The following is a 26,307-nucleotide window of genomic DNA, read 5'->3' as shown; positions in this document are numbered from 1 at the left end:
ATGATTTTAGCGACATTTTTTACCGAATTTGTTTCAAAGTTTGTATTTAAAGTTCGTAATGAACAGACGGGCTTCAGTTAGTCTCCACTGGATAGAATACCTTCTGTAGATCTCTTGTGAAATGATCTTCTGTAGGCCTCTTGTGGACAGAATAATTTCTATAAGTATCCTTTGGATAGAAGACCTTGTTTTGGTATCAACGAAATTTCTATTTCTATAAAATTTCTGGTATACATTTTTTCAGAATGTCCGTAAAAATAAATCTTAAAATGTATTTAGCAAAGACATAAACCGAGAGGTAAGGTAAAGAGGTTCTGAAATTTCGGGAGGGAAATTTAAGAAATTTAATTTAAATTGTAAGAAAATTTACGACTCTGTGATTTTCCGAATTTTTTGAATCTAAATCATTGAAGTAAAGGAAAAGGAACAAACAATAAAAAAATTGGCCTTTTTCGGAAAGAATAATATCAAAATGTTTACCCTGTTCTTTAAAATCTTTCGTTTGAAGTTTTCCAAGGAAGCATTGAGTTAAACCCTTGCACCATGGTTCCACATTCAATTTTTCTGGACAAAACCATTTCAATGTCTCCATATGTAAAACCTAGAAACCAATAGTGACCTCAATGTAAAATTGCAGAATTTTTAGCTCTATTCCTTCACCCGAAACCAAATTTAGTAACCTCCAGTACTCATATCCAAACATGATCTACCTCCATATCTTAAAAACAGACAGCAACAGCGACATTTATATTCAACTTTATTCCTTTACTCAATACCAAATGTAGTGCTATTAAGTAATTTGCGTGCACTTGTAGCAAATATTTTCCAAATCAAGTTCATATCTCAATTGCAGATACCAACAGGGACTCCATATCGAATTTCGTGCTTCCAGCTCCATCCCTTCCACACTAAGCTCTTTTCGAATAATCATAGTGTGTATCTTCAAAACAATTTCCATATTTCCACCTCAGATACCAACATTGACTACAATATCAAATTTCAGCACTGCTATTTACCCCCCCCCCCCCCCCCCCAATTTCCAAATTTCGTACCATATAGTAAAATTATTGTACGCATTTCCAAAACCAACACTTTCTCCCAACCACAGGTACTAACAGTGGCATCCATATCAAATTTTAAGCTCTATTTCTTTACCCAGTATACAAGTACCATTTAGTACTTTTCGTACAATTATAGCACGCATTTCCAAAACCACCTCCATATCTCAATTGTCAATTCAAATGTCAAGTTTTCATATCTTTAATTTTCCCCTTTACCAAATTTATTACTTTTTGTACAATTATAGTACACATTTCCGTCCAGGCTACACATGAACAGCGATCCCAATACCAAATTTAAGATTTCATGCACTATCTGTTCACCCAACACGAAATTGTACCAAATATTGTACTACTTAGTAACTTTCGTGCACTTCTAGTATACATTTCCAAAACCCAGCTTCATATATCAAGCTTGTCCTCCAACCTTGATTCAAATTAAGGCTTTGGTACCATTTCAGAACTTTTCGTACGCTTTCGGTACAAATAAAAAGTTACAGAATATGCTTACTTACATATCCTATCGTATATATAATTATTTTTCAAAATTTTGGACCGTTTGTGGATTGAGCCAGTAGCTATACGACGTTTGAGGAAAATCGGCAACTCGAATTTAATTAGAGTTTGAGTTATTTAAAGTTTTGATCTTGACTATTGACCACTTTCACACCTAACCTAAATCTGCTGATACGGAAATTAATATTTCTTTGCATTTGAAGAAATGGTTTCCATCCGCCCTTTTGCCCATGTGTTTTTTGTAAAAAAATCGCAGTTATCATGTTTGCCTTAAGTACGTCCGATTTGCAAGTTTAATGTACCTAAAAAAGGTGGATTTTAAAGATATGACTAAAATTTATGAACATTTGATGAAAATCGGTTTGATATCTCCCATATATAAGTTTCATTCTTTTGGACATTTAAGCTCTACAAATCAGAAACATATCAGATACAGCTTAGAAATAACTTTGATACGACAACCGTGCTACATACAGGGTTGCCCATATTCGACGGACCTTTGGGCCCTTTGGGCCCATTCCAATCGACGAGTCTTGTCCGCAGGCAACATTCTTTGCGTCAATTGAATTTTGTACGGGAACAAATGCAAATCAATGCGAATAATCCGTTGTAAAGTGGACCGAGCCATGCCCAACTGCTGAGAACGGCGTTTTTGGGATGTTCTTGGGGACCTCTCAACACTGGCTCGTACGGCTGCGATATTCTCGGCCGATCGCCTTGGTCGACTTTTATATGGCCTCATTCGATTTTATATTTAATCAAACCCATAAATTGGCTCTAAAGCAATGGTACGATACGAGTGGTCGCATACAGAGGAAAAATTTTCCATTAAATTTAGTGGAAATCGATTCAGATTAAGATAGCACCCACATACATTATTTTCATCCGAATTTAAAAGTACAACCGTTCTAAGCCCGTAATACGCATTCTATTCGACTATAGGTTGGTATGATTAACTTAAGTTAAGCTTATGCCGTAAACGGACGATGAGAAGTAAATCTCCTGAATATTTCATATGTTAATACATAATTCCGAGTTTTGAAAATTGTAGTGATAAATAAATAGATTTCATCTTATCATGAATCAGAAACCAGAAACAGAAGAATTTGGCCACTACTTTTAAAGTGAAATCGCAAGCACTTTTGCTACCAAAAATTTTGATACCTTCCCACGCAGCCGTGCATGTGAGTTATACCACAACGAAATATCGCTTAATGTTTTCATTTTCAATCTCGGAAATCAGAAATAACAAAAAAAAACAAAAACCGAACGTCATGGTCGCCATATCACTTCACCATCATCTTAACTGAGAGTGTAGATACAGTAATTGACTGAAATTAACACTTAATAAACAATCGAACTGTCACACTGACAATTGCAACAAATGGGTTGTAGGCATGTAATAATAACCGATCGCAGTGTCGTACGTATGCACGTGTGTGTGTGCAGGCGACGACAATGCCTTTTTGCCTCCAACAAATTCACTCTCTAATGAATCCTAATGGGACCGACCGACTGCTGATGACGACAACAGCCAGCGACGGCTGCAGCATAACGATTATGCAATGCAATCAATTGTCACCCAAAAACATTAAAAAGTCAAGCAATTTTTACTTCATTTTTCTGTGTGGCTGTGTGTGTGAGTGTTTTTTATAAAACGTTTGTTTTTCCAATTTCCCACACATGCCGTACTGGGATTTTGTTGTTCGTCGAAGCATGCATTTCTGTATGAATCGAAAACCTGAAAACGTATCACAAAAATCATTGAGATTGAAACAAAGTGAAAAAACAGGAATTATCATTGGAAAATTAATGCGGTCGGGGGAGACGGGCGGACGGAGGCATTGAATGAGAAGCTGCTCGATCGAAGTAGGAGATGCAAAACAATGTTGGCGCCAGAGAACTTCAACAAGCCACAGGCAAACGTAAGCCACATAGATAAGCACAAGTGTTTTGGGTGTCAAGCCTTTTGAGTGCAAGTATTTTTTTATACACGAGTATTTTTTCACAACTTAACAACAACAGTTGTTTGATGTTAAGATCACCGCTAGAGTATGAGAGAGTAAAAAGTGTACAAACTCACAAGTGGACGTGTGCGATTTGTCAATTGGCAAATTATACTCACTTCTTGTTGTGTTGTATACTCATTGAACATGAGGGTTGTGTGTGTGTGCTATTGTTTGTAGTATTGCATATGATTCTGTACAAGACTAGGAAAAGAGCATAAGTATATTAAAAAAAAAAAGAAAAATGCTTCTTTTAAACTTAAATTTTTTCCAGTCCAAAATTTATTTATTTTTTTTTTTATTTTAACAAACAAACTTATAAAAAATATTCTTTTTATTTAAAAATGTAATTATATATCTAATTTACAAAAATTTTTGTAAAAGGAATTTAAAAATAACAAGCTGTCGACAGTTTGTTGCCCAATCCTGTTTCTCTTTTCAGTTATTATATTTCCAGCTAGGGAAAATGTCCTTTCCGATGCAGCGCTACTTGCAGGTATTGATAATAACGACAAAGCCAGTTTAGATAGTTTAGGATACTTTTTTGAATTAAGATTCCACCATTCCATAACTTTAAAATCTTCGCTTAAAATAACTATTTCTTTACGATAAAATTCAAATTCATCGCTTGGACACACTGGTGGCTCACGACTATTGTTCTGAGTTAATTGCGGGAAAAAGAAACTTGTCGTTGAAATGTCTTTTGAATGGGATGTTAAATCTATACTGTTGTGGCTATTGGAGTCCGACTGGTTAAGCTGAGTTGCGGATAATTCGTTAAAGGAACTCATGCGGTTTATTAATTCCAAATCTTCCATTTTGGATAAGCAAAATTCTTTAATTTGTGCCACTTTCTCTTGTTGCATATGCAAGGCGGGCGGATAGAAAAAAAATGCTGTGTAGTGCCATATGCTTAAATTTTCTTCCCATATTATTCTTACATTTTTTATAATGTTCACTTTCAATTTTGCTATATCTGCAACGTCGCCAACGTCAGGTGAACATATTTCTTTTACTTTTAAAATGGAAGGCACAACAAAACACAGAGATGGTGAACTGCATGTTTGTAATTCTTTAAAAATTCTTTCGAACCCATCGAGGATGTTGACCATTGTTTGAATTATCGACTTATTTATATGAACAATTCTCTGTGTCTCTCCCGCCTCACTTAATATTTGAATCACGCTTTCCCAGTTGTCGAGAATAGATCGAAGCATCGTGTATGTGGAATTCCACCGTGTAGGGCACTCACTTTTTAAAGAACTTCGAAGTCTGTGCTGCAGATTGGCTTTCTTGAAATATTTTACAATATTTTTGCAAGCAAGAATAGGCACATTGAGTTCAGGTGTCTCCTCAAATGAATTTTCCAACACGTTTGAAAGCAAATGGCTGCTGCAGTTAATTCTGATATTATTTGCCAATGATTTTACGACATTGGCTCCTCTATCTGTCACAAATTTTATACTACTCAAGTCTTCGACGTTGAATTGTAAAAAAATGGCTTTAAGCTTCTTATAAATATTTTCTGCTGTGGATCTTTCAAAATCTAAGGACTTTAAACCTAAAATTAGATCTCGCAGTTCATTGTTTTCATGGTAGTGTAACGTTACTCCCAAAAAATTCCGTTTTATATAATTATCGGTCCACAAATCTATCGTTGCTGATGCACCATCTTTCTCTACAGCAGACTTAATTTCTCGACTAATCAGAGCTTTTTTTTCTTTTGCATCCGAAGTTACCTTTCTCGATAGCGTTATTGGACTTGGTAACAATTCCTCAACGTTGACATGTTCACCATATTCGGCTCCAACTTTAATAAAAAATTTTATCATATCGATAAAGCCGGATCCAGAGACGGCCGAAAAAGGCCGACAATCTCGTACCACCCATTGTGCACATTTTTCAATTGCTTCCTTTTTGCAATCAGCTGAAACAGTTTTTAATTCTCGGGATTGCTTTAGAGAGGCACAGCATTTATGACGACATAAGTTTGATGTCTGCCTAGTTGTGTATTTTAAAACTTTTTCGCATTTTCGGCAAAACACCCACCCTTCCACCAATGTATCGTCTTCTTTCTGTATATCCGCTAAAACGTTCCAAATAAAACTTGTTCCTTTATGTCGCGGAGTAATTTTATATAATCCTTGGTTGATTTTTGCTTTCACTTCCAAATTGTCCATTTTCTGCATCTAATCTCTACTACTGCTTAAACTCTTTTGAGGATGAACAGTAAATCACATTTATTATTCAAAACTAAAAAACTCAAAATAACGGTAAAATTATTGTGCTCAAATCGGAACATTTTGCTGTGAAACTCAAAAACATGTGTAAAACACACTCAAGTGCATAAGCCACTTGTTAGCAAAACAAGTTGTTACTTCTCCGTTCTGATCGTTGTGCTTTCGCTCTCCAAAAGCATAAGGCAGGCGACTGAGTAACAACAAGTAACAACACTTGATGTGCTGAGAGCAAGAGAGTAAGACAAAAAATTTAACTGAGTGCGCAGAACGACACGACAAAACATACCCGAGTGTCGATGAATCAATGAATTTTTTGTTCAAGTGGCAAAGCACAATTGTACTCATAAGTAGCAAGTGGCGCATAAGTATCAAAATAAGCCACTTGTTGTTGTTCTCTGGTTGGCGCTAGTCTTCAGAATTGCGGCGACTGCAAGCCAGAGGGGAATGGAGGGCAACTGAGTCCGGCTTAATGTTTCGTTGCTTTTTTACTCCTGTCTGCTTTGCTTATGAGCTGTTGCTTTGAAGTTGTCTTTGCCACAAAACATCCATAAATTAATCGAGCTGTAACATTAAATATAGTTTGTAACCGGCAATGTCTGTTAGTGATGTAAAATCGGTAGGGTAGTCGGTTACGGGTTGTAGTATGTTATTAAATGTAAAGTGGTGGAACTTTGGAAGACTAACCAGAATTTATTTATTTATTTTTTTTTTTGGCAGGGAATGAACGGCAAATCTTTGCTGCCTTTGCTGCAACATTTCACGTTGCTCCAAACAAACCCGGGTTTTGTTGTTTTTCATTGCAGAATAAACGGGTAATCATTCCAAGTCAAGTTGCAATCTGTTGAATTTTACTTCATCCATTTTTATACCCTCAGCCATATGGCTAGAGAGGGTATATATCAATTGATACGGTCAAAACTTGGCTCATCGAAAAAATGGGTTTAGTCCCTAGGTCTCTTTGGACCAAATCCGTTTCAGGACATTTGGAATCGATCTAGCGATGCCCACCCGTCCGTCTGGCTGCTGCGCACGATAACTCTCGAAGGGAGTATTCGATTTGGTCCAAACTTGGTACATCGTAATGTTATTATCAAACTTAGATCGAGTTCGGAGATTGGCAATATCGGTCCACACCTTCTAAAAAATCCCCCACAAATGTTCAACCAAAAAAAATATTTTAATACTTCAACTTTGCGAAACCTAATATTTGCATCATTACTAGATCAGGTGCGAAAATGGGCAGTATCGGTCCACTCCATCAAATACCTCCCCCACAAAGGGACAAAATTTTGAATAATTATAACTCTTATATAATGTGATGTAAGAATCCGATTGTCTTCAAATTACACACATCGCAATATTTTTATTAACCCAAGGTCAGGTGTGAAGATGGAATATATCGGTCCACGTCTTCTGGTACCTCCCCCACAAAGAGTCAAAATTTTGAATATCCATGAAGCTCATAAAACTCGAAGTTACCATCCGATTCCATTCAGACTTGGCACATCTCGATATTTTCATCAACACAAGATCTGTTACCTTTTGGTACCTCCCAAAGGGTCAAAATTTTAAATAACTAAAACGGTCATAAAACCCGAAATAAGCATCCGCTTATCTTCATATTTCACACGTTCCATTATTTCTATTAACACAAGATCTGCTGAGAAGATGGGATATATATTGGTTCACTCCTTCTGGTACCTTCTCACAAAGGTCCAAAGTGTTGAAGCAAGTCGATCCCGACACCGACATCTCCTCCAAGGCCATGAGCATCATGAACAGTTTCGTCAACGATAAGCGCTCCGTCTATTGTTGCCCGGTGAATTGGCTAAGCACACCGTCAGTGAAGGTACCAAGGCTGTTACTAAATACACCAGCTCCAAGTAAATGTCTTGATATTTTTCATTCTGCGTCGAAATACTACCTTAAAAGGCCCTTTTCAGGGCCACAAACAACATTTCAAAAGATATCATATTTTGTTGAAACCCCTTGAATATTCGATTTCATTCAGACCTGGCACATCTCAATATTTCCATCAACACAAGATCTGTTACCTTTGGTACATCCCCCACAAAGGGTTAAAGTTTTAAATAACTAAAACGATTATGAAACTCGGAATAAGCATCCGCTTATCTTCATATTTCACACGTTATTTCTATTAACACAGGATCTGTTGTGAAGATGGGATATATGGGTTCACTTCCTCTGGTATCTCCCCACAAAGGTTCAAAACTTTGAATATCCATGAAGCTCATAAAACGCGAAATTAACATCCGATTTCATTCAGACTTGGCACATCTCAATATTTCCATCAACACAAGATCTATTATAAATATGGTAGAGATCGGACTTTTTCTTCTAGTACCTCCCCCACAAAAGGTCAAAGTTTTGAAAACTTTAAATATCCATGAAGCTCATTAAGCAGAAAATTAACATCCGATTTCATTCAAACTCGGTACATCTTAATATTTCCATCAACACAAGATCTGTTATAAAGATGATATAGAACGGACCACTTCTTCTGGTACCTCCCCCACATAGGGTTCAGGATTTTGAAAAACGAAATGCTCAAGAAAGAGTTATAAGCACCCATCTCTCTTCAAATTTCACACACACAAACATTTTTGCTAACACAAGATCTGTTGTGAAGGTGGTATATATCTGCGAACCCTTCTGGTACCTCACCCACAAAGGGTCCAAATTTTAAATACTTGTATCTGTCATAACTTGCGAACCAAGTCAGCGATTCTTTACAACTTGCTATATCTAAATATTTCTCTCAACCACAAACCCGAGATTAATATGGAATTTATGATTCCGCATAAAAGTGGATGTATATTTTATCTATATAAAATGAAGTATGACAACTCAAAAAGCAGCCGGGGCTAATCTTGAATACCCTCCACCATTTGGAGGGAATTTGCATATTAAAGAATACTGTTAAAAATGGGGTCTATACGAAAACGTGGACCTGCATAGGCATGTTTTGTCATAGGAAACTTGAAAAAATCCGGTGAATAATGTCGCAAAAACATGAAAATACCGAATATAGGGAGGTGCCGATATATGGGGCTATAAGATTTGGACCTGCATGGGCAATTTTATGTCAAAGGCTGAAGTACCCATTACGAACTGCAAATACGAAATATGAAACAATTCCGGTGAATAATGTCGCTACTATTTCGCGGTACTATTAAATGGGTGCTATACCAAAACCAGGACCTCTATAGCTCATTTTCAATACAAAAAGTCCTGCAGACCAAACATTTATCTGAGTAAAATTTTATTAACCTACTTCAATTCATCCATACGCTAGAGTCATATTTTAATAATCGAACATTGGCTGAGGTTATACATCTGTCGGCAAACCCGACTTTTTAATTTGTTGTTATTTACAAACCTCATTCAAGTTTCTGGCTTAGTAATTCATTCATTTATTTCTGTGCTCATAATCAACATCATATATTCTGTAGTTTTTCTTCGATCGTTTCGGCCTGCATTACCTAACTTCGGGGAGGACGTTTCCCCTTTTTCGTAGTTACTTTATGAACTGTTAGAGACTATATTTTTCGCACACACACACAGACACACCAGTATTTTCACTCCCCCTTGTAGTTACATATTTCGTTGATTGAGTTTAGTACAGAGACTATGGCTATGGGAATGAATTTACTATCGAACAACTTTAAAATAAATGGCCACCCTCCAAAGCTCTCCTCCCCTCTGCTAAATGCAACATAGTTACGAATTAATAAATCATTAATACGCAGCATTCATTTAACCGCACTCAGAGGCGTTGTTGTTGTTGTTTGTCTTTAAAACTTTAACGTCCACCGACCATAATCAACGCAAGCAAAGACAAGCAGCGCCTTTTTTGAAAAAAAAAAAAAAACAAAGGTGGAAAACTATGAAAAACCCCGGCAACTAGCACCAGGGACCAACAATAGCCTATCACCAGCATTGTTAGCTATTATGCATTATTTTTATTAATTTTTCATGGGATGATAGCAACGAGGTTAGACTAAACAGGTGTAGACAATTCAGAACTTGAAGCAAAGTCATTAAATGCTAAAAAATTCGACCAAATGTGTAACGCGATATAATTTTGGTAATAGTTAAAGATGATGGTATGTGTAAGCAATGTTGCTTTATATCACATTTATATGACTATAGAGTGGGGAATGTAATTCAAAAAGTATTGGCAATGAAGTATAGGGGACCAGGGCTCAAACTCGAAACAATCGACTGCGGAAAGATAAAATCAGTCACATAATTACACTGTGTAACACAAAAAATAATTACGAGGAAAAATTCAGCAGCATAGCTAAAAAAAGAAGAAAGCTACCATCGCAAAGTAACCTAGATAGAGGGTTCCCTCCTCTCCCTCCCTCCTAAATAGAGGGTTCCTTCCTCTTCCATACTTTTGGAAATTTTCAGATAAAGATTTCTCGGAATCCGTGCATTTTAAGCATAAATTGTCTTCGGTAATATAGCAAATACAAATACGAGGAATATTTTGGTAGGAACTTTTAATCCTCAACAAAGGGTCCTTTTATTAAAAGTCAAAATATTCTACAAAACATCTTTACAATACAATCTACACAATAAGTACTCAAAATACAAATATTGGCGAAATTAAATAAAACCAGTAAAAAAGCCGCTAAGTTCTGCCGTGCCGAACTTTTAATACCCTCCACCATTTTTAAGGATCTTAAATAATTATTTTGAAGAAAATGCCACTTAAATGAAAATCGTTATATGGGGGATATACGAAGACGTGGTGGACCTGCATAAGTAATTTTCTGTCATAGGCTGTAATATCGATTCTGAACTTCAAATACAAATTTTGAAACAATTCTAGTGAAAAATGACCTTTGTATGAGGACTATACCAAGACGTTGACCTGCATGAGTAATTTTCTGTCATAGGCTGTAGTATCGATTCCGAACTTCAAATACGAATTTCGAAACAATTCCCGTGAATAATGTTGCTTATATCATTAAAATACCGGATAAAGGGAGGTACTGTTGTGTGTGGGCTATACGAAGACGTGGACCTGCATAGACAATTTTCTGGCATAGGTTGTAGTACTTCTTACGATCTTCAAACTTTAAATACGAAATTCGAAACAATTCCACTCAAAACTGTCGTTAAAATCATCAAAATACCGAATATCGGGGGGTACCGTTATATGGAGGCTATACGATATCATGGATCTATATAGACAATCTTCTTCCATGGGGTAAAGTACTCAGAAGGTACTCCTTGTGTGGGTTTTCAGACAATTCTATAGGGAAATATGGCTACAATCTTAAAAATACCGAATATCGGGAGGTACCGTTACATGGGGGATATACGATATCGTGGACCAACATATATTGACAGTTCTCTTACAGGTGTTAAAGTACTCAGAAGGAAAGGAGTGCAGAATTTTAGACAATTCCATTGAAAAATCATTAAATACCGAAAATCGGGGGAACCGTTATATGGGGGCCATACGATGTAGTGGACCGATATAGCCCATCTTCGAACTTGACCTGCCTGCACACAAAAGACTGATCTACATTACAGCAGACGGACGGACGGAAAGTGCTAAATCGTCTTAGATGAGATGAAAAACTGCAACAAACTTCAGACTGCTGTCATTTCTAAGCCACTTGTCCGACAGCTATTAAAATTATTCCAGTGACAGCTCATTTTATTGTTTACAAGCGTAAAAAAAGCGTTTTGTTGAGAATTTTCCAGAAAAAAAGTTATTCGTGATGGAATTCAAGCGCGAAAGTTTGATTTCTTTATATCTTTTGTGTCTCGTACCATCGCTCGTTACCGTGATACTGGTAGCGTAGCCCAACGTCAAGGAAGTGGACGGAAGAAGACAGCAACACCAGAAGAAATGGTTCGAAAAGTAAAGAAGCGACTTGATTGAAACCCGCGTCGAAAAATGGTTCGTAAGCTGAACATATCGCAATATTCCATTCGGAAAATATTGAAAAATGAGCTCGGGGTAAAGCCATTGAAATTCCAAGAAGTGCAAGAACTTACACCGCAACAGAAAGAAAATAGACTCAAAAGAGCTAAAGAGTTGCTTCGCTTGGCCGAAAGTGGTGAACTGTCGAATTTGGCTTTCTCCGATGAGAAAAGATTCGTTGTCCAGCAGTTTGTAAACAAACAAAATTATCGTGTTTACTTGCCAAAGAGGTCAGCTGAAAATGTGCACCTTCGGTTGGCCACCAGAACTGAAGCGCCGGCCATGGCGATGGTATGGGCCGTTATAACAACGGATGGTCGCTCTCCGCTCGTATTAATCGGCCATGGCATCAAAATAAATTTCGAATATTATCGCGAAAATATTCTGGAGGGTCTATTAAAGCCTTGGGCACGCAAACATTTTGGCCCCAGACCTTGGACATTCCAACAGGACTCAGCACCATCGCACTCAGCACGCGCCACCCACGAGTGTTTACAAAATGAGGTTCCTCGCTTCATTTCCAGCACACAATGGCCACCAAAATCTCCGGATGCCAATCCGTTGGACTATTGTGCTGGAGTATTTTGGAAAGCAAGGTTGGCATTAAAAAATGGCAAAGTGTCGATCACCTCAAGCAAGCGCTTTGCCGGGAATGGGCCCAAATACCGCAGAGCAACGTTCGGGCAGCGTGTGACGGTTTCATTGGCCGTTTGAAGGCCATAATTCGTGCCAAAGGTGACCAATTCGAACAAATTTAAACTTATTCTAAAATGTTGTTGTTGCAAAATGGTCAGGCTTTATCCCTTTTATTCTTGTTTTTATAATAACAACGTTTGATGCTATTTCCGACATTTTGTGCTTTCATTCAATAAAATTTTAAAAAAATGTAAAAGTTATGGCGTTTGATTTTATTGCAGTTTTTTTATATCACCCTGTATGTGATTTTATTGTACTAGTAGTATTTTTATCGTACATGCCAAAAAAATAATGATCTTTCGATCTAACGAGATATGAATAATGAGAGTGAGAGATTCGTACCAGAGGACCAATATTTTCTATCTTCACTCCCGAATTAAGTCTGATAGAAATATCTCCATGTACCATATTTGGAGTATGTATTGGATTCTCGACTCGTATGACTTTTTTCGAAAATATTGAATTTTTGTACAGAAGATATCAGAAAGAAAGAGAGAGATTAAAGAGAGAGATCAGAGAGAGACAAAAATATTGGAATGTGAAAATTTGGAAAAAGAAATAGGACACTTTAAGGAAATTATTGTTATTCGAAATATTTTGAAATATTTCAATGAAATTAAAAGATTAAATATGTTTGATTCAAAGTTCCATAATTCACATCGAATGCAAAAATAGTTCCTCTACAGAGGTTAAGAGATTGCAGTCGAACCAATGTTGTGAGCAACAAATATTTTCCCAAGCCCTCTTCCCCGTATCACCACACACATTTCCTTAGACTCATTTCCAACTTACTTTCATTAATTCGCTCATGGAAAAAATACAACCACCTCCCCTGTAACTTCAAGGTTTCCCCCGAACAATACAAAACTAAAAGTAACTCCCCCATTCGACTTACCTTCAAACTATTGTAAGGCCTTTCCACCTTCAATTTAGCGTTAATGCCATCACGATTCTCCTGTTGCTCATCTGGTGGCAATGAAGTCATCGATAGCGAAGTTTTTATATTAGATAACGATGACGATGAATCATGACCGCGGCCATGCATGTTGTGACCGCCGTCAAGACATTTCGAAGATTTATTGCGTTTCTTTTTCTTCTGGTGCTGTGGCAGGGATGCCGAGGCCGCAGCCAATAGAATTGATTTATTTTCATTTGGTTTTTGAGGAGTTACAAATTGATTAGATGTATGGGAGGCGGACGCCGAGGCCGATGCCGAGGAGGATGAAGTTGCTGATGTGACAGAGGATACCAAAGAAGATGCAATGCCGGCAGAAGGATCTGCGGCAGTGGCCAAGTTGCTTGCGGTATCTTGTTCATCTTTATTGTCGTCATCGTCAGCATCATTAGCTGAGTTAGATGCAGCAATTGGTAACGGTGCTGTTGTTGTTGTAGTTGTAGTTGCATTAAAATAAGTCGATGCCGAAGACAAGGCAATTGCTACTGCAGCTGTGGCAGAATTCTCTTGCATACCTTCGTTGGTCTCTTCGGACATCATGGCCGCTAGTAGATCAGTCTCTTGGTTGCTCGTATCATTTGAAGCCATTGCAGCCACTGCAATAAGGCTCGGTGCTGAGGTGCTGGAGGGTATTGTTTTTGTTGGTGTTGGAGTTGTTAAATTGCAATTCTCCATATTTTCACTAGAAGTCAAATGAACATTTGACTGTTCGTTGTTTTCATTGGCAGGAATATCATCCATCTGGCCATCCATTTCTATTGCTGCTTTATAAGGTTTAGAGTTTTGACATATCTGCCTTGTGTTTGTGCTTCGTTACTGAAATGGAAAATTGAAGGGAAAATCAATTATTAAATTAAATTTCGTATTATCGTTTGTTATTTACAGCGGAAATGAATTAATATATTCGGAAGAAGCCTGCAATTGGCGAGTGACACGTTTAGAATAAATGTTGAATTTTAATTAGAAAAAAAAGTAAAAAAAGGAAACGACAGTTAAAAATGGCTCGACAATAAAACAAACGAACACCTTACAACATGTTTGAGGTGGCAACAAAAATCATATTAAATGCATTCATTGTTCCGTGCCATAAACAGAACAGAGCTGGCCATCAAGAAGGGGGAATAGAACGAAAAAAGTGGAAAATAAACAACATTTCAATTTCACTTTTGAGTTGATGTCTTCATGAACACTCTGGCTTATCTTATCTTTTCTTTGGTAACTCAGTTACCAGCAAAAGCACGATTTTTTAGAGATTTTGTTTTCACTCTGATACTAATACTAATGTAAGGTGATGTTGTTGTTGTAGTAGAACTTACAATTTAATTAATCGATAAGAAATGAAGTGTTAACAAAACTATATCAGTTAGATGGTCGCACAGTGGGTCAAATAGTACTATATTTTAGTTGCTGTTCATTGGCACCAAACTATAATTGGAAATGAATGGGTAATTCCGCCCAAATAAAATAGAAAGATGGCTTAGGGTACTGGAAGTTTGGCACGTAGCATCTTATGGAATATTTGAACTAGGTAATAATTTAGCACAAAGATTGCTGGAATAATTTAAGGCTTCATTTTAAAATGTAAAACTATTTAATGTTTTCGTTTAGTTGTTATTACGAAGTGGTCATTTTTTTATAATTAGCTATTTTTTTTTTATTCATGCGAGGTCTATGCTATCTTGGGGCGGGGTGGTGTGTACGAGAAGCAGTGAATCGATATTTTCCATCACTCCTAAATTATGTTTGATATAAATTCTAAGTTTAGACTATATAGAGTACCCGAGATTCGTTGTATGTGTGATATATGACCTTTTTTCGAAATTTTTATACTTTGTGGGAGATTTTTTGAAAATCGAATACGGAAGCTAATATTGTTAAAAAATTTCACCTTTTTATCGCTCCTGACCTAAGTTTGACAAAAATAATATTACAACGGACCAAGTTTGCCTATATGAGATACTCGATTCATTTTATACATAAGATTTTCTCGACCTTTTTGAACGTTTGTGTGGGAGGTTCCCATTAGGTTTATCATATATCTTCCATTTGACCACAATATACAATATAGACACAAAAATATTAGGTTTTAAAAATGTTGAAAAAAAACGGTAGCTAATTTTTATCCCCTCCGCCTTGGAAAAGAGGGTACATTAAATTTGTCATTCCGTTTGTAACATCTCCAAATATTCGTTGTAGACCCCATAAAGTAGTATACAGGGTGAAATGAAAAAAACTGCAACCAACTTCAGACTGCTGTAATTTCTAAGCCTCTCGTCTGACAACTGTTTAAATTATTCCAGTGATAGCTCATTATATTGTTTACAAGCGTACAAAAGAAAAGAAAAAAAGTTATTCGCGATGGAATTCAATTCGCGATGGAATATATTTGGCTGGAAAACCTCAAGTGGCTATCGTTTGAGCACTCCAGCATTTAAATGTGAATAAATCTTTTGTGTCTCGTAGCATCGCTTGTTACCGTGATACTGGTAGCGTAGCCCGACGTCAAGGAAGTGGACGGAAGAAAACAGCAACATCAGCAGAAATGGTTCCAAAAGTAAAGAAGCGACTTGATTGAAACCCGCGTCGCAGTGGTCGAAAAATGGTTCGTAAGCTGAAAATATCGCAATATTCCATTCGGCAAATATTGAAAAATGAGCTCGAGGTAAAGCCATTGAAATTCCAAAAAGCGCAAGAACTTACACCGCAACAGAAAGAAAGTAGACTCAAAAGAGCTAAAGAGTTGCTTCGCTTGGCCGAAAGTGGTGAACTGCCGAATTTGGTTTTCTCCGATGAGAAAACATTCGTTGTCCAGCAGTTTGTAAACAAACAAAATGATCGTGTTTACTTGCCATAGAGGTCAGCTGAAAATGTGCACCTTGTGATGGTGTGGTACGTTCGTATTAATCGACCGTGGCATCAGAATAAATACCGAATATTTTCGCGAAAATATTCTGGAGGCCTTGGACATTCCAACAAGACTCAGCACCATCGCACTCAGCGCTCGCCAGCCAATAATAGTTACAAAAAGAGGTTTCTCGCTCCATTCCCAGAGCACAATGACCACTAAAATCTCCGGATACCAATCCGTTGGACTATTGTGTCTGAGGTATTTTGGAAAGCACGGTTGGCACAAAAAAATAAAATACCAAAGTGTCGATCACCTCAAGCAAGCGCTTCGCCGGCAATGGGCCAAAATACCGCAGAACAAAATTTGAGTGGACGGTTTCATTTTCAACAAATCTAAACTTATTCTAAAATTTTATGCTATTTCCGACTTTTTTGGTATCATTCAATAAAACTATGGCGTTTGACTTTGTTGCAGTTTTTTATCTCACCCTGTAGAAACATGATCGGCATACAATTCTAAGTCTATTTAACGATGTTCGCCTGTTTGTATGTCTCTATGTTGAAATCAGGATACAGTCCAGCTTTAAAATACAGTCGAACTTTGGAATTCGGCACAATAGTTATTTTATCTAGAATGGTTGGCATTAAAATTGAGAGATATGACATTAAAGTTGAGATGGTCTGCTGTCGAAAACGAGAATATTATACTCGAAGTTTGGTGAAAATATGACAAAGTACCAAATTTGGGTTAAATCGGGTAATCTATTCCGAATATGCAACGCACGCCAGACAGGCGGACATAGCTAAATCAACTCCAAATAGCTGGGAACGGAATTCATTTAAATGTACCTTTGGATTTTTTTTATAAAAAAAAAAAAAATTGAAAAAAATTGAAAATTCAAGATAAAGAAAATTAATTATATCCTCAACAATTTCAAAACTTGATTTTTAGCGCAAACCCCTAAATCTGGAGGAATGGAGGATGTACCAAAAATTGACCTATATTAAATATTTTTGCGAAGGTTAAAACACTCACTAAAAACCCTAAATGTCCAATTGTAGCTGATTTGATTGGAAATGGAGGTCCAAAATCAGGAGGTATCGTTACATTGAATATTTTTTGCAAGGAGTTCAACTACCCACTGAGAACCCGAAATACCAAATAACTTGAAAATTGGACCTATACCCTCGAAATCAGGAGGTACCGTTATATGAGGATCTTAGAACCCGAAATACTAAATAATAATTGCTGATTTGTTTCGAAAATTGGACCTATACCCTCGAAATCAGGAGGTACCGTTATATGAGGATCTTAGGGGATTGCAAATATATATGCCAGATTTTGTCATTTTGAAAATTCATTTATCTTGAAAATTGTAGCCCCTATTTTAAATTCGACAGATGGATGAATGGAGAGACGGAGACGGCATCGGCATATAATTTTTTGCTGATCACGAATGTATGTACTTTTTGGGGCCTCCAAAGATTTTGAGGTGTTAAAATGTAACCGTCATCTTATAGCAAAGGATAATATAATCTTTCTATCCAAGAATCTAGAGATTTTGAAATTTTTCATACCAACATTTACGAGCTGAATTCGTACGAAGCGTTTTCTGAAGACATTAAATCCCCTAAACAAAAATCAAAAAAATCAATTTAAATGCATGTTTTGTATTCCTCCTCTACAATATCCTAAATTGTTTGAAGTAAAAGTATGTTGAGGTTTATATGAAGCTTTCTTGGATCGAATTTGATATTTGTTGTTTCCAATATTATTTACGTACATAATTTACCCCAATTCTAATATTCGTCCTCCCACAACATATTCCTTCACTCCCAAAAAGATGTTAGTACCACGTCCCTGATTCAAGTATAGATTGCTTGTTTTGAAACAAAGCGAAAAAGAACAAAACAAAAAACCCTTTCGAATTATTCACTAGCTGCTGCTCCATTCGTTTAAAGTTTAATGGCGAAATTTGTTGTTTTGTGTTTTGTTTGTCAGACGACCACCTTTTGTTGTTTTTGTTATTGCATCGCGTTTTTTTCCTTTTCTTTATTGTTAATGGTTGTCTTTAGAGAAACTCAAGCGTTGCAAATAAAAGTTCTTAAATTACACTTTAAGTGTGGCGAGGAAAAAACACTGGAATAGGGAGACAAACTCAACGAAAGCCCCAACAACAACACAAAACAAAGTTACCAAATGACGATCAACTAGCCACTGTCACCACCGCCGCCGCGCCATCGGTTCGCCCTAAATACTTAAGACGTAAATAAGCACTTTATGACAGGGGTCTTAGCAGGGCTTTAGTGAGTTGTTTGTTTGTGTGCCTTGAAGGTGTTGTTTTATGCCGTTAAGAAAACCACTCCCACCCATTGTGGTCTGTCTGTGGCAAAGTCACCGCCACATAACCCGTTCGCCGTCCAAGGAGAGAGATAGAGGGGAAGGGGGATAATATGCAAATGATATTTACCATGAATTAGCACACAGACATTAGAAAATATCTAGTTTAGAAGCCCAAAGGGGAGAATTGTTCATGCTGGCTAGACCTGGCTAGGCAAAACGATTAAATCCAACAAACCGCCATTTGAGGACAAGAACAAAACCATTAGCTGCGGCATGGAGGCACATCAATAAAATTTCTTTAGTTGGTGTTGACTTCATTCGCACAAAGAACTGCAAGCAAAAAAAAAAAAAAAAGAAATTGCAAAATTCTATTTATTACAGGAATTGGCGCTAAGGTGAAAATGGCATGAATTAAGCAGTCGTAGTGCAATAATTCTGCAAATTTACCTTGGGCTTTGCGGCTGTTACAAATGTCCAAAAAAATGCATAAAAGGTCGCAAAAGCAATTCTTCTTGTTAAAAGTTTTAAATTGAAAATGATTTCCGAATATTTATTTTCCATTGGCATTTAAAGCCTGAGTAGAGAAAAACATTTTTTTTCCGAAATTCAAAAACAAGTAAATATTTTGATATTGAATACCTTTGATATTTATAAAGTAAACCAGTTACCGCTACTTCCCCTTAAAGGCTATTAACTATTTCAGAAAGAATAAAAGGAAAATGTTTGCCTTTCACACAAAAAAAGGCTTCAAAATCTTTCATTTCGAAGTTTACCGAGGAGGATATTAGTAAAACCATTGCACAATGGGCCCACATTCAAGTTTCTGTCCAAATCCAATTTAGTGTTATTTAGTACTTTTCGTACAAATATAGTACTCTTTTCCAAAAGCACCTTCATATCTTAACCACAGACACCAACAGTGATATCCATTTCAAATTTCACGATTTCAGCTCTATATTTTTACTCAATATCAAATTTGGTACTATTTAGTACCTCTCGTAAAATTATAGTACACATTTCCAAAACCACCTCCATATCTCATTCAGGATTTCAGCTCCATTCCTTCACCCAATTCCAAATTTAGTACCATTCAGTACTTTTAGTACAATTATAGTACACATTTTCAAACCACCTACACAATTCCAATTCCTCAATTCCATATACCAAGAGAGATCTCAATATCAAATTTGAGGATGCCAACCCTATCCTTTCATCCAATAACAAATTTCCAAAACCCCTCCATATCTCAAACACAGATACCAAGAGAAACCTTAAAATCAAATTTGAGGATGCCAGCCTTATCCCTTCACCCAATAACAAATTTAGTACTATTTGATACCTTTCGTATAAATATGGGACGCATTTCCAAACCACCGCCAAATCTCACACACAGATACCCTCAGTAATCTCAATATCAAATTGTCACCCCAATATGAAAATAGTACTTTTTGTACAATGAAAGTAGACATTTCCGAAATCACCTCCATACGTTCAGGCTACACATGAACAGCAACCCCAATACCAAATTTCAGATTTCAAGCAATATCTGTTCATCCAACACCAAATTGTACCAAATACAGTACCATTTAGTACTTTTCGTGCACCTGTAGAACACTTTTCTTCTCTTTATCACAAACCTCCTTCCAACAGGGACCCCAATATGAAATTTGAAAATTCCAGCTTCATCCGTCCACCCTAAAACAAACTATTCCAAGTTTAGTACCATTTAGTACAGTCCACACACTTAGTAAACATTTTCAAAAACACCTACATATATTAGACTTACTTTCCAGCCTAGTTTCTTATACCAAATTTTTAGCACTATCCATTCAAATAATACCAAATGGTACCATTTTGGAAGTTGAGTACCATTTTAGAACTAGGCGTAACCTTAAAGTTGAAAATTCCAAAAACCCCTTAATACATCTATCCTGCACTGAAGAGGTTTTCTACCCCCTTATAAATCAAGATGATCAACAAGGACCAAACCAATGGAAAAATGTGGCCAAGACCCCGGAAATAGCAGAAAGCGGGGGAATAAATTCGTACGTGGTCCCATATCGATCATTTTTTGCAAAGTATGAGTTCTTCTTACTATGAACTGTAATTACCAAGATTTGTCGAAATAAGTATGAAGAATAGGGTAAAAAAATCTTGGGACCGGAGTGCAACCTTCCTCCCTTACATTTAGCTCTACCCGTTCACATAATATCAAATGGTACCAATTTAGAAGTTTAGAACCATTTAAGAACTTTTCGCAACCTTAAAGTTCGAATTTCCAAAAACCCATTGGAACATCTATCCTGCACTCTATCAGCGATTCTTATCCTAAATTTGGATATTTAAAAATCTAATACTGCCTTTGAGAGTTATCGTGCACACAGACAGACGCTCATGGATCGGCTCTAAATAACTTAAAGATGATTTCATCCAAAGAGACCTAGATTCGAAAACCACTATCTCGGCCTATATCGGCCCGCAGAAAACACCCCCACAGAAGTTCAAAATTTAGCCAAAAACAAAATATTGAGCGAAGAAGGTATATATCGAATACCGTCTTTACTCAATATTTTTCTTTCAAACTTGGCAAATTTTAACATTTAGATAAGAAATAGGTCTGGAGCCGAAATGAGCAACATTGATCCACTTCTTTTGATACCTCCTAAAAATTATGAATAATAATAACTGTACAAATATGTGAAATCGGAGTCCGGAGTTCTCAAATATTTCCAAATAATTTCATATTGAGCGAGGATGTCCGATCCATATTTTCAGCTCCCAATATTTTGTTTTTCTTCACTGTAGGTAGTGTGAAAATGAAATCCACTCCTATTTGATACCTCCCCTCCCACAAAAGTTAAAAAAATTTAAAAAATATCAAACATGTCTCATTTGGAACGAATTAGGTATCCAATACCTGATACATTTTTTAATAGTCTTAGGTCAGAAACGATCATGGAAAATACTGAACCACTGCTTCTCGTACCAACCCACCCCAAAAGTTAAAAATTTTTAATAGTAACTAAGAAAATTCTTATATTCCAAATTAGACGGCATTAGATCTGGAATAAAGTTGACAAATAATAGTCATAATTTAGAAAGTTTTAAAAATTCTGGGATTGCTACACAGAAGTAAATAATTGTAACCTGCAGAGCGCTTCCATGCAAAATATTTAGAGATTAGTTCATTGCCCAGCGAACCAAATGTCGGATGTCCGACGCGTTTTCTAAAGTATGATTTTGTTCCAATGCTTCCGACAGACACAGATCCGAATTCTGAGCAATTTTTCTGAAGTATTTTTTTCTTTTTGTCGAGATGAAGTGTGTTTCTCTCTCTCTCTTTCTCTCTCTCTTTTTGAGAGGTTTTCGATAATACATCCACCACTCCATTTAACTTTTGCTCAGAAGTCGCATCGAATACACATCCGAAATCTGAAGTTTCTTTCGACTTTCGCGGTTCGAAGTCGCACCGACCGCGGACAATTTGGTTCGCTAAGTGAATAAAAATAATGATTGTAAGACAGAAGAACGGACCCACAAAGCTAGATGGACTCAGCTCGTCGATATACAAATATCAGTTTACCCCATGGTGGGTCTAGGACCAATATTTCAAGGTATTCAAACTTTTTCGACAAAATAGAGTAGTGTAGGGAACAAATACATGTTTTGAAAATATAAACAATTTTTTATAAAATGTGTTTTTTTCCTTTTTATTATTTTATTATTGTCACTGGTATTAGCCATTTTGCCAAGTTTCCCATTGCCACCAGAAAACAAAATGACATGCCACCAACTACACAACAGACAGGCAATTCAGTCAAAGTAAAGTAAAGATACGTATCCAGCCAGATAGCTAGCTGGATGGATAGGCATGTGAGCCATGTAAAATGCATTAAGGCATATGTCGCTATCGTTGTCGTCGGCGTCTCGGCGGTGGCACAGCAATATTCCACACCACCAACCGGCAGTCCCAAAACAAAACAAGTAAAAAAGCTGTAAGTTAGGCCGGGTTGAACTTTGAATACCCTCCACCATTTGGAACGAATTTGGCAATTCTCAAAAACAATAACATCCGTTAAAAATTCTGTTAAAATCTTAAAAATATCGAATGAAGTTGTTACCTTAGGCTCTATACGACGACATGAACCTGCGCAGGTAACATTTGTCATAAGCCATTACAATATTCAAATGCGAAACTTAAAAAAAATCGGTTATAATGTCAATAAAATCAAAATACCGAATATCGAGAGGTACCGTTATATGGGGGCTACACTAGCACGTGGACCTGCACAGACAATTTTCTGTCGTAGGCTGTAGTATCCATTACGAACTTTAAATACCAAATTTAAAACAATTCCGGTGAATAAAATCGCAAAAATCATCGAAATACTGAATATCGGAAGGTACAGTTATATGGGGGCTCTACGAAGACGTAGACCTGCACAGACAAGTTTCTGTCTTAGGCTGTAGTATCCATTATGAACTTCAAATATCAAATTTGAAACTATTCCGGTGAAAAATAACGCTAAAATCATCAAAATACCGAATATCGGGAGGTACCGTTATATCGGGGCTTTACGAAGAGGCGGACCTGCACAGACAATTTTCTGCCTTAAGCTCTAGTATCCATTACGAACTTCAAATACCAAATTTGAAACAATTCCGGTGAAAAATGTCGCTAAAATCATCCAAGTACCGAATATCGGAAGGTACAGTTATATGGGGGCTCTAGGAAGACGTGGACCTGCACAGACAATTTTCTGTCTTAGGCTGTAGTATCCATTACGAACTTCAAATACCAAATTTGAAACTATTCCGGTGAAAAATGTCGCTAAAATCATCAAAATACCGAATAACTGGAGGTACCGTTATATGGGGGCTTTACGAAGAGTTGGACCTGCACAGACAATTTTCTGTCTTAGGCTGTAGTATCCATTATGAACTTCAAATACCAAATTTGAAACAATTCCGGTAAAAAATGTCGCTAAAATCATCTAATTACCGAATATCAGGAGGTACAGTTATATGGGGGCTCTACGAAGACGTGGACCTGCACAGACAATTTTCTGTCTTAGGCTTGTAGTATTCATTACGAATTTCAAATACCAATTTTGAAACAATTCCGGTGAAAAATGTCGCTAAAATCATCCAAACACCGAATATCGGGAGGTGCAGTTATGTGGGGGCTAGAATGATTTCCACAGACGGACAGAAATCGCATAGAATTTTATGCTGATCAAGAATATATATACTTTGTGGGGTCTAAAATGTGTATTTCGAGGTGTTACAAACGGAATGACAAACTTAATATACCCTCTATACTCTGGTGGAGGGTATAAAAAGAACATTTATGTTCGACAAGCAGACCATAATGGAGGAATCGGCGGGCACGGACCGAAGTGTGAGTCTAACGTATATGAATATTTTATACATAATTCTTTTGTTTCATTTTAATATTCATGTGGATGTATTAGTGAGTGTGTGTGTGTCAAACTTTAAAAGGATTTGAATTTGACTAGAGTTATAGTAAGCGATTGATATAAACGTTTTTTGCCATATTCCCTTATTGCTGTTGTTACTTTGTAGCCACATGACAAGCGGCTATGGAAATTGGTCTTACAGTTGAGTCATATGTGAATGAACAATGGACGTATAGATGGATGTCTACCGGCCTGTCTGTCTTTTATTTCGTACCCATATGCAAACGTACACACATGTGTGCCATATCAGATGGATGGATTGTTGGTTGTTATGGTGTGTGTGTGTGTGTGTGAGCGACTGTTTTTTTATTATTGCTGAACATGCCTAACACACAGAATGGTTTTTTCAATTAAGTAATAAATTTTGCACAAAATGAATAAATCAAATTAATTTTAGATTCAGTTTTATTCTGTCCGGATAGAGGTAGGGGAGACATAACAAAGCCATGTGTATGTTGCCACATATCTACACAGGCATTAAATGTCATGCTTTTTTTAAATTAAAATAAAATGCAATGCAAATTAACATTTTGGAAACTATAGTGAGTCAATTTTTTATACCCCACATCATATAGTGGTAAGGGTATTATGTCTTTGTGCATGTGTTTGTAACATGGAGAAGGAAACGAGATAGACCCATAGTTAATTTTGAGGATCTTCATAGAATCACTTTCTGAGTCGATTTATGCATGTCAGTCTGTTTGTCCATGTTCTTTTGTGAACAAAATGCAGGTCGCATTCATTATCCGATTGAGATGAAATTTTCCAAACAATATTTGTTTGGCCCAAGGACGAACCCATATATATTTTCAACCGATTTCGGGTTAATTGTGCTCCACCAGTCCAAATGATCTGGATTTGGGCACATCCGACCAAATTCAGTCCGGAAGCAAGTACATGGAATTTGGTAAAAATCAGTTCAGATATAGCTATAGCTCCCATAGATATGATTCATCCGATTTGGTCTTCCAGTCCTTCACATTCAATATGCACTCCACAAGACTGATATTTGGCAATAGATATCAGATACAGCCCAGAAATACCTATTGTGTACCAAATGACTGATATTAGTCCAAATGTCCTTAATTTTTGCACATCCCACCGAATCCAGTCTAGATGCAAGTACATCAAATTTGGAGAAAATCGGTTCAAATATAGCTATAGCTCTCATATGTATGTTTTATCCGATTTGGGGTTTAAAGTTTCACAACAATGATCTTTGTTATAAGTGTATCAAGTTTTGCCAAGATCGGTTCAGATTTGGATATACCTCCTATATATATCTCCAACCGTTTTTGGGTTAATTGTGCACCAAATATCCAATGTCAGTCCAAATGACCTGTATTTTAACATATCCAACGGAATTCAGCCGGTACATCAAATTTGGAGTAAATCGGTTCAGATACAGCCATAGCTCCCGTATATATGTTTCATTCGATTTGGTTTTCAAGTCCCTCACATTCGTAATATGTGCTCCACATCAATGATATTTGGAACCAGATATCTTATAGAGCTCAGAATCTGCGGTATTTTGGCCCATACCCGGCGAAGCGCTAGCTTGAGGTGATCGACATTTTTTAGTGCCAATCTTGCTTTCCAAAATACTCCAGACCAAATAGTCCAACGGATTGGTATCCGAAGATTTTGGTGGCCATTGTGCGCTGGAAATGAAGCGAGGAAACTCATTTTGTAACCATTCTTGGGTGGCGCGTGCTGAGTCCTGTTGGAATTTCCAAGCTCTGCGGCCCAAATGTTTGCGTGCGCAAGGCTCCATAATATTTTCGCGATAATATTCGACATTTATTCTGATGCCACGGTCGAATAATACGAGCGGAGAGCGACCATCGGCTGTTATGGCGGCCCACACTAACACCATGGCTGGCGCTTGAGTTCCGGTGGCCAACCGAAGGTACACATTTTCATCTGTCCTCTTTGGCTTGTAAAACACGATAATTTTGTTTGTTTACAAACTGCTGGACAACGAATGTTTTCTCATCGGAGAAAACTAAATTCGGCAGTTCACCACTTTCAACCAAGCGAAGCAAGCTCTTTTGAGTCATTTTCGCCCACTGCGACGCGGATTTCGATCAAGTCGCTTCTTTACTTTTCGAACCATTTCCGCTGATGTTGTTGTTTTCTCCCGTCCATTTCCTTGACGTCGGGCTACGTGCTACCAGTTTCACGGTAACGAGCGATG

General features: G+C 37.0%; 1 protein-coding gene across 3 annotated transcripts in view; it reads right to left on the bottom strand.

Annotated features, from left to right (window-relative positions):
• LOC101897125 (klarsicht protein) overlaps positions 1 to 26,307 on the bottom strand; it is a 382,506-nt gene that overhangs the window by 341,831 nt on the left and 14,368 nt on the right. For all 3 annotated transcript variants that reach the window (XM_059131584.1, XM_059131582.1, XM_059131583.1), the window contains exon 2: positions 13,380 to 14,255. In XM_059131584.1, the coding sequence (XP_058987567.1) occupies positions 13,380 to 14,192 (813 nt within the window). In that variant the 5' untranslated portion in view covers positions 14,193 to 14,255. The remainder of the gene's footprint in view (positions 1 to 13,379; positions 14,256 to 26,307) is intronic.

The sequence above is a fragment of the Musca domestica genome, unplaced genomic scaffold (assembly GCF_030504385.1).
Source record: "Musca domestica strain aabys unplaced genomic scaffold, Musca_domestica.polishedcontigs.V.1.1 9, whole genome shotgun sequence".
Classification (NCBI taxonomy): domain Eukaryota; kingdom Metazoa; phylum Arthropoda; class Insecta; order Diptera; family Muscidae; genus Musca; species Musca domestica.
This window is presented reverse-complemented; position numbering and strand designations above follow the sequence as displayed.